At 42.2% G+C, this 17,515-nt stretch overlaps 1 protein-coding gene across 1 annotated transcript in view; it reads left to right on the top strand.

The window, feature by feature from the left end:
• The window catches only part of LOC120050354 (GTP-binding protein Rheb-like), a 42,732-nt gene continuing 25,217 nt past the window's right edge, over window positions 1–17,515 (top strand). The window contains exons 1-2 of the mRNA XM_038996939.1: window positions 1–218; window positions 10,881–10,952. Coding sequence (XP_038852867.1) covers window positions 167–218; window positions 10,881–10,952 — 124 coding nt within the window. The 5' untranslated portion in view covers window positions 1–166. The remainder of the gene's footprint in view (window positions 219–10,880; window positions 10,953–17,515) is intronic.

Raw genomic sequence — 17,515 nt, 5'->3', positions numbered from 1 at the left:
CGGAGGATACAGATGCTCGACTACTTTCCACCCCGTTTAAATTGTTTTAATTCCACGCGTAATTTCTGCTCCTTATCGTGTTCGACATAGCATTTGACATCTGTTCCAGTTTTTGATCAGTTGTGTAGGCTTCTGTATGTCGATATTGATGTAGTGTCGTTAAAAGATGCCTCAACCGAAATCCCGAAAAATCGCCGTCCTGGGATACAGATCCGTGGGTAAGTGGGCGCAATTTAGTCGTTTTCGGTGATAGCGAGGTATTTTGTGCGCTTTCTGTGTAGGCAAGTTCATTGACGATGACTACACATACTACTAGCAAATATGTAGCCTAAACGGCATGCACATAGCTACTGCTGCCTGGTCATTGATTGTTAAATCAGCCAGTCAGCTGAATGTCACTCGACTGGAAACTCACGACTCTAGAGATTTTGTGTAGCACTACTAGCTACAGCAGCATGTACCCCTGGACCAGTGTTGCTAAAACCACAGAATCTCGATTCGTAAGCTACATTTTCACGTTTCGTTGAATAAAATATGCAGTCAGTGGCACGTGATGCATTATCCTCATCAATTGTAATTGAATAACTTAAATGGAAGTCTATAGTTAATTGTGTTATGCACACAGTAATTTATTTTGTTAAGTCAATGTTTGTTAAAAAAAAAAGAGTGGTTACAGAAGCCACTAGCAAGACACAGTTGATGCCACAGCAGTTGAGGACAGCGCAAGCGGTCCTGATGCTGGGACTTAAATTAATACGTCACGACTCACGAAGTAGAAGCATTAATGTCCATGTGGCAGCTTTTTAAGGGAGAATTTGTCCAGTTACCTCAAATTACATTCCATATGCTAGTGAAGTGACAGCCCTGTACGTTTTAAACCAATAATTGCATGCTGGCCTAATTCATTGACCTACTTTGTGCGATGTGAATGGACACTAACATTGAAAGATCATCCACTAAGAGCCTAGGCACTTCACAAGCCAGTGATACAGGTAGGAATTACCAGGGGACTTGTTCAAAGGCCTGTCTCTAAACAAGAAAATGATGGTCTTGTGAGTGCAGTTGAAGACATGATTATTTTAGATGCAACTAATCCGTTTTAAATGTAGTCTTTAGTATTTTCGGACTATTTTGAAGAAATGCCTACGGCGTCTCAAAATGGACAAACAGTACTATTGCCGCTCTCTTCTTGTTTAAGGGAGTATGCGTTCGACCGAACTGAAGCGTGCTGATTTAGCCAAACCTGTAGATTCAGAATTAGGCTAACCTATGATGTCACAGAATTGAATCTTATCAAATGGTATTTGTTTCAAAATCACACTACTCCGGTTGTCTCAATATCATTTCAACCAAAATGAAGATGGCTGATATTACTATGGACACACTGATATCGTACATGGACAGGCTTATTTGTATGTCATGAGCCATTGTGTATGGACTGGGATGACACACACACACAGTGTGCAAAGGTTGCTGGGGGCAGGCGTGCGAACATCGCATCACATCACACTTGACTTAGCCTCGATTGGACTCTTGGGAGCTGGGACTGTGGAATGTGAAAGCTGTTGTGTTCTCCTCCATGCAGTCATACTGGACATCCTGGCTTTCCACACCACCACCAGACGTTAGTTGAATCCCAATGTGAGTGGAATTTAGCCTAGGCTTAGACACGCCACCTTGGTATTGCAGTCAATGTCAGAAGTTGAGCCCCTAACATGATTGTCTCCAAGCTGTCTTCAGAACTTAGTCCACAAGGAGCAGTGGATATGCTGTGGATATTTTCCATGCAAGAGATTTTGAGGCTACACATCATTTGGATATTACTGTCAGGGATTGGACCTAGATGTCACAGCCACTTTTTAAACAAACCTCGCAGTTTGGTTCACAAAGACAATTAACAATGTTGGTACTAGGGCCTTCCGAGTGGCACAGTGGTCTAAGAGCGGTGCCACTAGAGATTCTGGGTTCGAGTCCAGGCTCTGTCGCAGCTGGCCGTAATCGGGAGACCCATGGGGGTGGCACACAATTGGCCCACGTCATCCGGGTTAGGGGAGGGTTTGGCCGTCAGGGGAGGGTTTGGCCGTCAGGGATGTCCTTGTCCCATCGCGCACTAGCAACTCCTGTGGCGGGCCGGGTGCAGTGCACGCTGACACGGTCGCCAGGTGTACGGTGTTTCCTCCGACACATTGGTGCTGCTCGCTTACGGGTTAAATGGGCATTGTGTCAAGAAGCAGAGCGGCTTGATTGGGTCGTGTTTTGGAGGGCGCACGACTCTCGACCTTCGCCTCTTCCGAGTCAGTACGGGAATTACAGCGATGAGACAAGACTAACTACCAATTGGATACCATGGAATTGGGGAGAAAAAAATCTAACAATGTTGGGACTATTGGCCTAGGCCATTCCATAAGTTTGGTTCATTCACAAGACAAGTGCAAGAAAATCAATACAATAGACTACGACAGTACATGGATTAAATGTAGCCTACAGCCTGCTACTAGTCAATTCCAGTGTTCAAATAAATTCAACAGATAGGCTGTAAAACAATTGAAGATTTCCCCATTTCTCTGTTTTCATGTCCTCATAAAACATTTGTTTGCCATCCTATAGTCCTAGTAAGATATTGTACTCAAGCTATTAATTTAAAAAAAATTGTGTTTTGTCAGGCTACTTACTATAATATGCATATTTTTTTGTACTGTATACTAAGGGACCAAAGGGCTCCCGCTGTGCGAAACAGAGGACTCCTAGATAGCAAAGCTGTAAATTGGCATGTCTCCAGTCTTTGTAATGGAGTCGTGCTAAATCTTTAAATATGTCCTGTGGTCATGCGCTTTGGCTCGTGCCTCATTAAAGCCAATGCATTGAGGAGGAAACCAGTTTGCACAGTGCCATGGAATACACTACTCCTTCCTGTTTCTCCACCCATTGGTTCAGGTCAATGCATTTTCAATGTGTAAACTAGGGTTGGGTGGTATATCCAAATTTCCATACCTTCATTCTGTTCCTCTACCATACTGGGGTATACTGTATTACTGCAGTGTATACAAGGGGTGCTATTTCTTTCCAAATGTTAACAAAGTACTTGCGAATTCCCATAGCAGATGCCATCCTAATGCTAACAAGCGCAAGCAAACATAGCCTAAACTAAATGCAAGGACAGACAACCCACCAGACAACCCAACAGACAAGTTATACAACTATCTCAAAAGGTTACTCGCACTTGATCCAGAATGGGATTGATTGTCTTTGCTGTAACTAAGAAGTTTGATATTGCAGGCTAGCCACCTAACATTATAGCTGTGGAGTCAGGGGAATTGAGAGGAGAAGGGGGGGAGGGGGTTTGCATCTTCATCAACAACAGCTGATTTGAGCACGGTGGAAGTGTTGGACCATTGTTTACCCGTCTTGGGATACCTGATGGTCAAATGCCGACCCTTCTACCTCCCTAGGACTTTTTTAGCTGTATTCTTGACTGTTGTATACATTCCAACTCAGGACGAGAAAAAGAACAGGCTGGCACTTAACAAACTGTACAAGGCTATAAACAAGCAGGAAAACATCCACAGGCTGCATTTCTGGTTGCCGGCGTCATTAAGACAAGTGATGCCTAACTTCCAGCAACATGTCTCCTTCGCCACTAGGGGCAATAAAGTCCTAGACCACTATTTTTTTACCCACTCGCAATTATGCAAGGCCCTCCCTCATCCGCCATTTGGCAAATCAGATCATGACTCCGTACTCCTGCTTCCTGTTTACAAGCAGAAGCTCAAACAGGAAATACCCATGACTCGCTCTGTTGAAAATGGTCTCCAGAATCAGAGATTATGCTACAGGACTGCTTTGCTAGCGCTGATTGGAATATGTTTTGAGACTCCACCGATAACATCAATGAGCTGACCACCTCCATAAACAGGCTTCATTAGGAAATGCATCAGTAACGTTGTCCCCACAGTGAAGGTTTGCTGCTTCCACAATCAAAAGCCCTGGATTAACACAGAGGTTGGCGCTAAACTAAAGGACAACCCTAAACTATCGCAGACAACTCTGAGGCTACGGCTGAGGACGGGAACAAGTCCCTCTATGACCTCCTCAGAGTCATCAAACGAGCAAAAGGACAATCTAGGAATAAGGTGGAATCATATTACACATGCTCCGATGCCCGCCTCATGTGGCAGGGGCTACAGTCCATTACGGCCGTGATCCGCCAAACGATGCCTCTCTACCAGACGAAGTCAATGCATTTTATGCACGCTTCAATAATAACATTGTGTGAGTGGCGTCACCAAAAGACTGGGTGATCTCCCTCTCCGAGCCCGACATGAGGAAGGTCTTTAATCAGGTCCACACTCGCAAGGCTGAGAGGCCTGAATGGTATTTCAGGGCGCATTCTCAAAGCATGCGTAGAACAGCTTGCAGGAATATTCACTGTAATTTTCAACCTCTCCTTGTCCCAGTCTGTAATCCCCACGTTTTAAAATGACCACCGTCATTCCTGTTCCCAATAACTCCAAGGCTTCATGACACAATGACTACCGCCCTGGGTTTCCATTAGGAAAATGTGGCGTCGGACATTTCACCAGCAGCATTTTAATTTACCTGACATTTTAGAGATTTACGGGACCCATATGCATTAGGTGCGTAACCTGATTAGGGCGTCCACCCACGGTGCTCAGAATTACATAAATTCCATTTAGGTCATTCTCACGAAACTGTAAAAAAAAATATTATTCAATTTCCTCTTTAATCACTGAGATTAGGATCTGTACTTATCTATTTTATTATTATTATTATGTTTTTGATCAGATATTATGCATTTTTACCAACATTTTCACCAAATTCTCTGCAGTTTACGAAGTCCAAAAGAGTTATAAACAAACAAATATTTTTTAACATTGCTCCTCTAATGACAAGGCCAGAGTTTAACATATCACTAAAAATCAAAATAGTTCAAATGAAAATTATAACATTTTAATCTGACTCTTTCCTAATTTAATCTCTTTAGCCGTTTCGGTAATGACAAGGCCAAGTGGGGAAAAGGGGGTGTTTGAGAATAAGAACTTCATTCTGAATTTGCGCTCATCTAAGGACTACTCCTCTAGATCAGGCCAGGGCAAAGGCCAGCCCGGGGGGCCGTATCCGGCCCGCGACCTGATTCAATACGGCCGGTGGAATCATACTCAGATCACAAAGAATTTTTGATAGTAAAGTTTTGGAAAACGTATTTGTTATTCAAATGAATAGCCCAATGAACACTCGCCTTTGTGTAATGATTTAACTCCCACCGCTTGTGGGACATGTATTTTGAAGGCACGTATAAATAACGAGGACTGCACGAGGACAGACAGTGACTGTCAGTCTGACACAAACGTCACAGTTACAAATAGTAGCTAGCTAGAAATTGCACAAAAATGAGTTTTTCTAAGATTTCAAAGAAAAGGAAAGTAGACAATGAATGTAGGGTGTTCCAGCGAGAGTGGACAACAAAATATTTCTTTATTGAGGTATCAAAGAGAGTATCCGCTGTCCTGAAATACTACAACTTGTCCCAACACTTCCAGACGAAGCATGCAGAGAAATATAGGAATATGTATTCTGAGCAGAGGGCAAGTGCATCGAAAGAGTAGCTTTCTCAGTTGCAAAAGCAGCAAGGGCTATTCAGCAAATGACTGAATTGCGAGAGCTAGCTATGTACTGTCCCACAAAATTGCTAAACATAGCAAGCCATTCGTTGAGGGCGAATTCATTAAAGAATGTTTAATTGACTCTGCAGCGATACTTTGCCCCGACAAGAAGAGCTGTTTGAAAATGTTTCCCTGTCAAGACGAACAGTGACACGCCGTGTTGAGGACATCGCAGAGAATATGGAACATGAGTTGAAAGACAAGGTAAAGGATTTCTCCTTGGTCCTGGATGAGAGCAGTGATGCACGTGACATGGTGCAGTTGTTGATATACTTACGAGGCATAACCCCAGACATTGAAATTACAGAGGAGCTTGCTTCAGTGCTGTCAATGAAGAGCACAACCACAGGGAAAGATTTATTGGAGGAGGTTAATAAGTGTGTAGCAAAGCTGGGGACTGAGTTTTGAAAAGTTATCCAGTGTGACCACTGATGGGTGCCCAAACTTGACAGGAAAAAATGTTGGCCTTTTGAAAAGGATACAAGTTCAAGTAGTTCAAATGATTTTCCTGCATTACATTATTCATCAGGAAGTGCTCTGTAAATGTGGTCTGAAAATGAGCCATGTTGTGGATAAGTCACTTCATAAGAGCAAACTCTTTAAACCACAGGCAGTTTGTCTCACTGTTGGAAGAGACAGAGTCGGGTCATGTAGATCTCCCCTACCACATAAATGTGACATGGCTGAGTTTGGGGAAGGTGCTTAAAAGGGTGTGGGACCTGAAGTCGGAGATTGCTGAGTTTTTGCAAATGAAAGGAAAATATGTGGATTTCCCTCAACTGCAAGGTAAAGAATAGTTGGCTGAATTTGCCTTCACCGTGAACATTATGGCCCTCATGAATGAACTGAATTCCAAACTACAAGGGAAGGGCCACCCACCTTCTAACACTACTAGTCTGTTCCCTATCAGATGACCAGCGGGAGAGGTATACATCGCTGCTGCGTGCTTTGAACGGTGAGTTTTTCTCATCGTTTTGAGGATTTCAAAGTGTTGGAAAACGACATGCTGTTGGTTTCCTCTCCTTTCACCTTCAATGTGGATAACACTCCCACTGACCTGCAACTTGAGCTTATCGATCTTCAGTCTGATGCAGTGATTGGAGAACTATTTAAAACAATGTCACTGATGAGGTTCGATGCATCTCTCGATGAACAAAACATTCCAAAGATTAGGAGTCATGCTCAGAAGATGTTTGTACTGTTGGGGTCAACCTATGTATGTGAACAGACATTTTCAGTGATGAAATATAACAAGTCAAGGCACAGATCATCTCCTACTGACTCTCACTTCTCAGCAATCCTGCACATAGCGACGTCAGAAACTACACCTGACTTCACTGCTCTAGTCAATACCCATCAGAGACTTCACTGCTCTAGTCAATGCCCATCAGAGACTTCACTGCTCTAGTCAATGCCCATCAGAGACTTCACTGCTCTAGTCAATGCTCATCAGAGACTTCACTGCTCTAGTCAATGCCCATCAGAGACTTCACTGCTCTAGTCAATGCCCATCAGAGACTTCACTGCTCTAGTCAATGCCCATCAGAGACTTCACTGCTCTAGTCAATGCCCATCAGAGACTTCACTGCTCTAGTCAATGCCCATCAGAGACTTCACTGCTCTAGTCAATGCCCATCAGAGACTTCACTGCTCTAGTCAATGCCCATCAGAGACTTCACTGCTCTAGTCAATGCCCATCAGAGACTTCACTGCTCTAGTCAATACCCATCAGAGACTTCACTGCTCTAGTCAATGCCCATCAGAGACTTCACTGCTCTAGTCAATGCCCATCAGAGACTTCACTCCTCACACTGATTGAGTAGTTTAAATGTAATGTTGAGCTCAATCTCTTTCTTGGGTTTTTGTGTATACCCGTTAACAAGAGTTCTGTCCGTGGTGCTGAATGCACAGTGTACTTTTCCCTCTGTAGTTCATTGCATGTTTAATAATGAAAATACCTACCAAAAGGAGATCATGGATGTGGTTTATTTCTGTGTGTGTTAAAAAATAATTTTCTTTAGCATATCTGGGCGTGATTTACAGTAGATATATCTGTCAACACAGTCATACACATGATGTATAATCTTGTAGTATAATTCTGGCCCGCGATGGCAAAAATATATTCTAACGTGGACCTCCATGGAAAAGAATTGCCCAAGCCTGCTCTAGATGATGTATCAAGGGGGAATAAAGCTTTATTTAAAAACAGATTGGAGTTTTTAGAGGAACTTGAAAAAAGTTATACAGTATGTCCACAGACACTGTGCTTGCACGTAATAAATATTATAGTTTCATGTAAACTTCAACTAGTATACCATTTTTATGATTTATGGACAAACTACACCAACATATTTTGTGTTTTATTCAAATAAGTTATTTTTTTAAATAAAATGACCCGAGAATTTAATCCGGACACATTTCGGAAATGAGAATTTGGGGTGAAAATTGACAAAATTCAGACAAATGTAATTAATATAAGACACTTTCTCGAAAAACTAGACATCTTAGTCCTCAGAATAATAGTTTATTTTTGCAGATGCATCATGGTTTTGTAACTCAATTTGGTACAGACATTTTAAAACTGGTTTCATGAGAATCACCCATTTGGATTATGGTAATTCATATAAACAGAACATGCAAGTCCAGGATGCAACGATGTGCGGTCCGTCTTACTGAATTCTGATGTGCACTTTGAAGATGTTAGAACAGCTGTCCACATTTACTTTTCTCAGGCGACAAGATGAGTAGCGAACAGCAAAATGACTAGCCTACTATCTACTATCCCCTGTAGAAGAAAGGTTTGCCTATTCTATTGGTCCGCTTATCGACAAGAAATAGCCCATTCCTAACAGACCTTGGGACAGTGTGGGACGCTAGATCCCAAATTCATACAACCAATAGGCCTAGGCTACATAATTATAACAAAATAAAAACAATGAGTCTGATGCAACAGATCAGAACCTTTTAACTTCAAATGTTGATAAAGTATTATTTCTTCAGCATCTTCAGCATTATAAGAGCAGCCATGCACAAGGCAGTAGCTACGTGCAAATGTTCGCTTGATAATGCAATTAGTGGGAAAACACTGTTGTCAAAAATGCAATGCACATGTGAGGAGTTTCATGTGGCAGAGATGAAAATATCCCTTAGAAATGTTGAAAGAGGGGAGATCTAATATGCAACAACTTGCATGGTTTTCAAAATGTTTTGTATATTTTACCTTTATTTAACTAGGCAAGTCAGTTAAGAACAAATTCTTATTTTCAATGACAGCCTAGGAACAGTGGGTTAAAACTGCCTTGTTCAGGGGAAGAACGACAGATTTTTTACCTTTTGCTAGGATTGTGCCTTTGGCTACTGGACAATGAAAGAAGTTGATTTAAAATAATTGCCTCCACGGATATCATCTGATTTTGGCTCGGCTACTTTGAAGCAAGGTAAGACATGCTCTTCACAGATGAATCCTGGTTTCAGCTGTACCGGGCAGATGGCAGACGGTGCAGCGTGTATGGTGTCATGTGGGCGAGCAGTTTGCTGATGTCAAAGTTGTGAACGGTTGTGAAATTTCTGCATGTTGCGTTTTATATTTTTGTTCAGTGTAGTATGATTACTTACTTTGTTTGTCATGTTCTTATTTTTATTTCTCATGTTTTTGTTCTACCTTATGTTATTTTTAGTATTACATAGTATTACTTTCAAGAAAAGCATTTCACTGTACATGACATTTCACTGTACTTGACATTCCACTACATGTGACATTAAACTAAAACTAATATATGGTTTTCACTAATAACTATTTCAAGTTATTTTTACATTTCAAGCGGAACTTGATCACTCACCTCTTATGCTGCTTGCTCAACAGTGGATCTTCATGTTTGCGCCACATGCTCTTAGGTAATAAGTATACCATGTGACTCGCCCAATAGAATTTTAGTGAACACATTTGTTTAAAATATATTTTCTTTCTTTTGGGGGGGGGTGGTATTGGAAATCATACTGTCGGTACATCAAAAGTATACGGAATACCACCGAAACCTAGTGTCTACCTCAAACTGTAACCTGGTATGAATTGGAGTTAGAATGATTTACAATTAGCTTGCACTTCCAATGTATCTTCAACAAAGCAAACTGAAAACAGGGTTGAAACCGGTTTGGAATGATGCGCATTGTACTTGCATTTTCATTTCCAATGTATATTCCTCAAACCTAATCTAAAACCGGGTTTGAATGGTATGCATTTCCTACACATTGTGTAACTGACTATCCTTTGCTAAAAGACCCCAACATGTAGCCTTTTTATTCAGGTGTTTATATCGATCTAAAATTGACCACCGTGTGTGTCCCTGGAGTTTCGCCACCCAGGGAGACAAGAGAGTTCGTTTGGACTGGGAGGTGAGCATTCAGAATTGATGAGAGGCTAGTGGAGCATTGAAAATGGGAGCGAGCTGCTCTCTCGTCCTCCGGGTTTTTCCCAGCTAGCGAGAGACTTCACGTCTCCAACCGTGGATGGCCACGCTCCACTCTCGGTTGTTATAGCAACAGGCTGCTGGAGGACTGTATAGATAGAAAAAGGCATCTGTAGTAATAGTACGTCGTGGGGACATCTAGGCTAATGATAGTATACCATTGTAATATCCTGCCTGTGTGTTAAGCTACTTCTAGATGATAAACACTGTGGCTTATAAATGCAGCAAGAAATCCTTATATTGACTAGCCTAGTCTTCTTGATATTTATTTGAAGAGTTACATTTTATTGAATAAAGGCCACTGGGCTAGCTTTTTTCCACCCTAGAGAATTGCTCAAATGCGTTAATGTTAGTAAGCTGCTATTCTGACGTACGTCGATATCATGGAATTGTTTGTAAAAGGCCATAAATAGTAGTTTACCACGTACCAATTTTAACAGCATTTGAGCTATGCTCCGTCTCTTGAAAATTGCCCATTTTGGAAGGGAGCATAATGTGATTTGGAAATGGCATGCATTGTGTTTTCTACAGCTCTAGACAAGGCAGTGTTTGACATTTAGCAAAATATGAGCAAACCCACTCTGTTCACTCAAGGCAGGCTGAGTATTTGGCTTTTTCCTAGGACGCTGATGAATGATACCACTTGTGAATCAAAGAACAATTTATTGTGATCGATCAGCAAGGATTCTTAATTAAACACACTGAAGCTCACAAGTGTCTATCTCCTTTACAGGGAAATCTTCCTTGACTATACAGTTTGTGGAAGGCCAGTTTGTCGACTCATATGACCCAACTATAGAAAACAGTAAGTATGTGTGTGTGTATGTGATCTCATTCCCTCTCCCCTGCTGCTGGCCTGTGTTGGCAGGACTAGCCACCCACCCAGGTCTCTGAGTTCTGCTGGACCACAGCCAGGTGCATTTATCTATACTCCTCATTCATGGTGAAGCTCACACTACACACACACACACACAACCATACAGTACCAGTCAAGAGTTTGAACACACCTGCTCATTCCAGGGTTTTTCTTTATATTTACTATTTTCTACATTGTAGAATAATAGTAAAAACATCAAAACTATGAAATAACACATGGAATCATGTAGTAACCAGAAAAGTGTTAAACAAATCAAAATATATTTTATATTTGAGATTCTTCAAAGTAGCCACCCTTTGCCTTTGACAGCTTTGCACACTCTTGGCATTCTCTCAACCAGCTTCACGAGGAATGTTTTCCAACGGTCTTGAAGGAGTTCCCACATATGCTGAGCAGTTGTTGGTTGCTTTTCCTTCACTCTGCGGTCCAACTCATCCCAAATCATCTCAATTTGTTTGTCGGCGGATTGTGGAGGCCAAGTCATCTGATGCAGCACTCCATCACTCACATGTTTTATCAAATAGCCCTTACACAGCCTCTCATTGCTCTCGTAGCGCTCCGGCACTCAACGTCCATTCCTCCAGCTCCGCTAAAAATTGCTCAGCACTCACAGGGGGGGGGGGGGGAACTGCCTCTCTGAATTCGCTCCATAGTTTTTTGGTTAAAAAATATAATTTAACAAACACCTCATCTGCCTTTGTGACTGTACCGATTGATTTTGGAAGTAGGCTATCGTAAGAAGCTTGGGCTCCCGAGTGGTGCAGCGGTCCAAGGCACTGCATCTCCGTACTAGAGGCGTCACTATAGACCCTGGTTCGATTCCAGGCTGTGTCACAACCACCCATTGTCACGATCGTCGTATGAGTGAGACCAAGGCGCAGCGTGGTATGCGTACATTCTCTTTTAATGAATGAAACTCTGAACAAAAACAACAAAATCAATGAACGAAACGTGAAGCTATACAAATAGTGCAGACAGGCAACTAAACATAGACAAGATCCCACAAACACAAAAGGGAAATGGCTGCCTAAATATGATCCCCAATCAGAGACAACGATAAACAGCTGCCTCTGATTGGGAACCATATCAGGCCACCATAGACATACAAATTCACCTAGATAACCCACCCAAGTCACCATCACGCCCCAACCAACACAGAGAAAAAACAGCTTACTATGTTTCAGGGCGTGACACCCATGATTAGGAGTCCCATACAGCGGCGCACCATTGGCCCAGCGTCTTTAGGGTTTGGCCGGGGTAGGCCGCCATTGTAAATAAGAATTTGTTCTTAACTGACTTGCCTAGGTAAATAAAGGTTAAATAAAATATTCTACATTTCAACAACATGTCATAGGCTTCATCAGGACCCACCTGATGATATGTGGCGCTGTGTTAAACAACTGGCTTTTTCTCTAATCTATTGATGATCAGATACTTCAGTTGTAACTTACTCTGTTGCGCTCACATTTTACAGTTGATAGACAACTTTAGCACTGTTACAAACTTAGACTCTTTTTTTAAACTATAAAAATATAAATACTGTATAAAGCATGTAAAGTGTTGGTCCCATGTTTCATGAGCTGAAATCAAAGATCCCAGAAATTCTCCATAAGCACAAGAATGTCTCTCTAATTTTGTTCACAAATTTTGTTTACATCCCTGTTAGTGAGCATTTCTCCATTGCCAAGATAATCCATCCACCTGATAGGTGTGGTATATCAAGAAACTGATTTTAAATAGTATGATCATTACACAGGTGCACCTTGTGCTGTGGACATTAAAAGGCCACTCTAAAATGTGCGGTTTTGTCGCACAACAAAATGCCGAGATGTTTCAAGTTTTGAGGGAGCGTGCAATTGGCATGCTGACTGCAGAAATGTCCACCAGAGCTGTTGCCAGATAATTGTTTTAGAGAATTTGGTAGTACATCCAACCGGCCTCACAACCGCAGACCATGTGTAACCATGCCAGCCCAAAACCTCCACATCCGGCTTCTTCACCTGCGGGATCATCTAAGACCAGCCACCCAGACAGCTGATGAAACTGTGGGTTTGCACAACCAAATAATTTCTGCACAAACTGTCAAAAAACGTCTCAAAGTGTTCTCTTCATGGAAGAATCCCTTTTTCAACTGTACCGGGCAGATGGCAGACAGGTATGGCGTTGTGTGGGTGAGCGGTTTGCTGATGTCAATGTTGTGAACAGAGTGCCTGTCACGTCCTAACCATAGAGAGTCCCTATTCTCTATATTAGAGTAGGTCAGGGTGTGACTGGGGGGTTAGTCTAGTTTATTATTTCTATGTGGGGTTCTAGGTTTGTTTTTCTATGTTGGTGATGGTGTATGGTTCCCAATTAGAGGCAGCTGGTAATCGTTGTCTCTAATTGGGGATCATATTTAGGTAGCTTTTTTCCACCTGTGTTTATGGGATATTGTTTTGAGTTAGTGCACGTAGCAACTCTGTAGTCGCGGTTCGTTGTTAGTTTATTGTTTATTTGTTTTTGTCTTTGCTTAGTTTCACTTTCTAATAAATGATGTGGAAATCAACATCCGCTGCGCCTTGGTCCGACATTTATTCCAGTGAACGTGACAGTGCCCCATGGTGCCAGTGGGGTTATGGTATGGGCAGGCATAAGCTCTGGACAACAAACACAATTGCATTTTATCGTGGAAAAATCCTGAGGCCCATTGTCGTGCTATTCATCTGCCGCCGTCATCTCATGTTTCAGCATGATAATGCATGGCCCCATGTCGCAAGGATCTGTATACAATTCCTGGAAGCTGAAAAATGTCCCAGTTCTTTCATGGCCTGCATACTCACCAGACATGTCACCCATTGAGCATGTTTGGGATGCTCTGGATCAATGTGTACAACAGCGTGTTCCTGTTCCCACTAATATCCAGCAACTTCACACAGCCATTGAAGAGTAGTGGAACAACATTCCACGGGCCACAATTAACATCCTAATCAACTCTATGCAAAGGAGATGTCACGCTGCGTGAGGCAAGTGGTGGTCACACCAGATACTGACTCCTTTTCTCATCCACGCCCCTGCATATCTGTATTCCCAGTCATGTGAAATCCATAGATTAGGGCCTAATGAATTTATTTCAATTGACTGATTACCTTTATATGAACTGTTGCATGTTGTGTTGATATTTTTGTTCAGTGTATAAATCAACATGTCTCCAGTGCTGCTGCATGTGCTCATGTGTTGTCTTGCTATCAATTACACAGGCTGTGACCTATTTCTTGGTCGACTTATATCAACATCGCTGCGCATTAGTGGTGGGGTAGGTTAAATAAATACAACAGAATAGGCCTAATTCAAATAACAGTGAAGGAAATGAAAAATGCTTGGCAGAGCATGTCCAGAGCTTGTGGCTGAGCGGTACTGGAGCGAAATTGAAGGGAGGGAAGGCCTATGCTCCAACATTTTTTGAATCCGATCCACGCTCCAGCCAAATTACTGACACTCCGCTCCTCGCTCCACTCTAGCTCCACTCCCCTCACATCCTCAGACACACACATTGGTGAAACCTGCCATGTCAATGACCCTTCCTGATACCTTTAGCATTTTTATGAATTGGTTGTGTAGGTGGACTCTCAACACCACAGCAGGTCATTTGCATAGAGCAAAAGGGATGAAGAGCCAGGGAAGCTTTCCGGACGTTAGTGTTGTACCTTACCCATCTCATATAGCTACAGAGTCTATCATATACATACAGTGCCTTCGTGAAGTACTTATACCCCTTGACTTATTCCACACTTTGTTGTGTTACTGTCTGATTTCAAAATAGATTTCTCACCCATGTACACACAATATCCCATAATGACAAAGTGAAGATTTTTTTTCTTTAACCTTTATTTAACTAGGCAAATCAGTTAAGAACAAATTCTTACTTCACAATGACGGCCTAGGAACAGTGGGTGAACTGACTTGTTCAGGGGCAGAACGACAGATTTTTACCTTTGCAGCTCGGGGATTCGATCTAGCAACCTTTCGATTACAGCTGTGAGTGTTTCTGGGTAAGTCTCTAATAGCTTAGCACACCTGGATTGTACAATATTTGCCCATTTATTATTTTCAAAATTCTTCAAGTTCTGTCAAATTGGTTGTTGATCATTGCTAGGCAACCATTTTCAAGTCTTGCCATAGATTTTCGATCAGATTTAAGTCAAAACTGTAACTCGGCCACTCAGGATCATTCACTGTCTTCTTGGTAAGCAATTCCAGTGTAGATTTGGCTTTGTGTTTTAGGTTATTGTCCTGCTGAAAGGTGAATTCATCTCCCAGTGTCGGATGGAAAGCAGACTGAGCATGATTTTCTTCCAGGATTTTGCCTGTACTTAGCTCCATTCTGTTTCTTTTTTATCCTGAAAACTCCCCAGCCCTTAACGATTACAAGCATACTCATAGCATGCAGCCACCACTATGCTTGAAAATATGGAGAGTGGTACTCAGTATTGTGCTGTATTGGATTTGCCCCAAACATAACACTTTTTGTATTCAGGACAAAAAGCTAATTGCTTTGCCACATTGTTTGCAGTATTACTTTAGTGTCTTGTTATAAACAGGATGCATGTTTTGGAGTATTTTTATTCTGTACAGACTTCCTTCTTTTCACTCTGTCAATTAGGTTAGTATTGTGGAGTAACTACAATGTTGTTGATCCATTCTCAGATCACAGTCATTAAACTCTGTAACTGTTCTAAAGTCATGGCGAAATACCTGAGCGGTTTCCTTCCTCTCCGGCAACTGAGTTAGGAAGAACGCCTGTATCTTTGTAGTGACAGGGTGTATTGATACATCATCCAAAGTGTAATTAATAACTTCACCATTCTCAAAGGGATATTCAAAAAAAAATACCCATCTACCAATGGGGGCCCTTCTTTGCGAGGCATTGGAAAACCTCCCTGGTCTTTGTGGTTTAATCTGTGTTTGAAATTCATTGCTCGACTGAGGGACCTTACAGATAATTGTATATGTGGGGTACAGACATGGGGTCACACAAAAAAAGGATGTTAAATACTATTATTGCACACAGAGTTCCTTATTATGTGACTGACTTGTTAAGCACATTTTTACTCCTGAACGTATTTAGGCTTGCCATAAGAAAGGGGTTAAATACTTATTGACTCAAGACATTTCAGCTTTTAATTTTTTATTAATTTGTAAAAATTTCAAAAAACATAATTCCACTTTGATATTATGGGGTATTGTGTGTAGGCCAGTGACTCAAAATCTCAATTTAATCAATTTAAAATTCAGACTGTAACACAACAAAATGTGGAAAAAGTCGAAGGGTGTTAATACTTTCTGAAGGCACTGTAGGTAGACACTCACACCAACAACACAGGCGCACGCACACGCAGGCATACACTCACGATTAGAGCTGTTGCAGTGACCATATTACCGCCACACCAGTGGTCACAAGTCATGAAGGCAGTCAAATTCCACGTGACCGTTTAGTCATTTAAGCCGTTTAGGCTTCTCCAAGCTCTGATGCTGCTGCTGGTCATTAGTAGCCTACCAAACTTGCTAACTGCCTGGTACTCAGCGCTCTGTTGTACTCTAATCACTCTGACATCAATGCAAATGTATTCGAAAATCTAATCAAACACTTCATGTGAGCTCATGTTGCGCAACATTCCCTATTCCCTAAAACATCCTGTGGCGGACTAGCATCGAATAGTTTTCAGGGAACTTTTCAGTGAAGTCAGCAACCAATACACGCAGTCAGTCAGGAAGGCAAAGACTAGCTTTTTCAAACAGAAATTTGCATCCTGTAGCGCTAACTCCAAAACGTTTTGGGACACTGTCAAGTCCATGGAGAATAAGAGCACCTCCTCCCAGCTGCCCACTGCACTGAAGCTAGGTAACACTGTCACCACCGATAAATCCACGATAATCGAGAATTTCAATAAGCATTTCTCTACGGCTGGCCATGCTTTCCTCCTGGCTACCCCAACCCCGGCCAACAGCTCCGCACCCCCGCAGCTACTTGGCCAAGCCTCCCCAGCTTCTCCTTCACCCAAATCCAGATAGCAGATGTTCTGAAAGAACTGCAAAACCTGGACCCATACAAATCAGCTGGGCTAGACAATCTGGACCCTCTCTTTCTAAAATTATCCGCCGCCGTTGTTGCTTCCCCTATTACCAGTCTGTTCAACCTCTCTTTCGTATTGTCCGAGATCCCTAAAGATTGGAAAGCTGCCGCGGTCATCCCCCTCTTCAAAGGGGGTGACACTCTAGACCCAAACTGTTACAGACCTATATCCATCCTGCCCTGCCTTTCTAAAGTCTTCGAAAGCCAAGTTAATAAACAGATCACTGACCATTTTGAATTCCACCGTACCTTCTCCGCTGTGCAATCCGGTTTCCGAGCTGGTCTCGGGTGCACCTCAGCCACGCTCAAGGTACGAAACGATATCATAACCGCCATCAATAAAAGACAGTACTGTGCAGCCGTCTTCATTGACCTGGCCAAG

This window comes from Salvelinus namaycush, chromosome 7 (assembly GCF_016432855.1).
Source record: "Salvelinus namaycush isolate Seneca chromosome 7, SaNama_1.0, whole genome shotgun sequence".
NCBI classification, from domain to species: Eukaryota; Metazoa; Chordata; class Actinopteri; order Salmoniformes; family Salmonidae; genus Salvelinus; species Salvelinus namaycush.
Note: the sequence above shows the minus strand (reverse complement) of the source record. Positions and strands in the feature narration are given on the sequence as shown.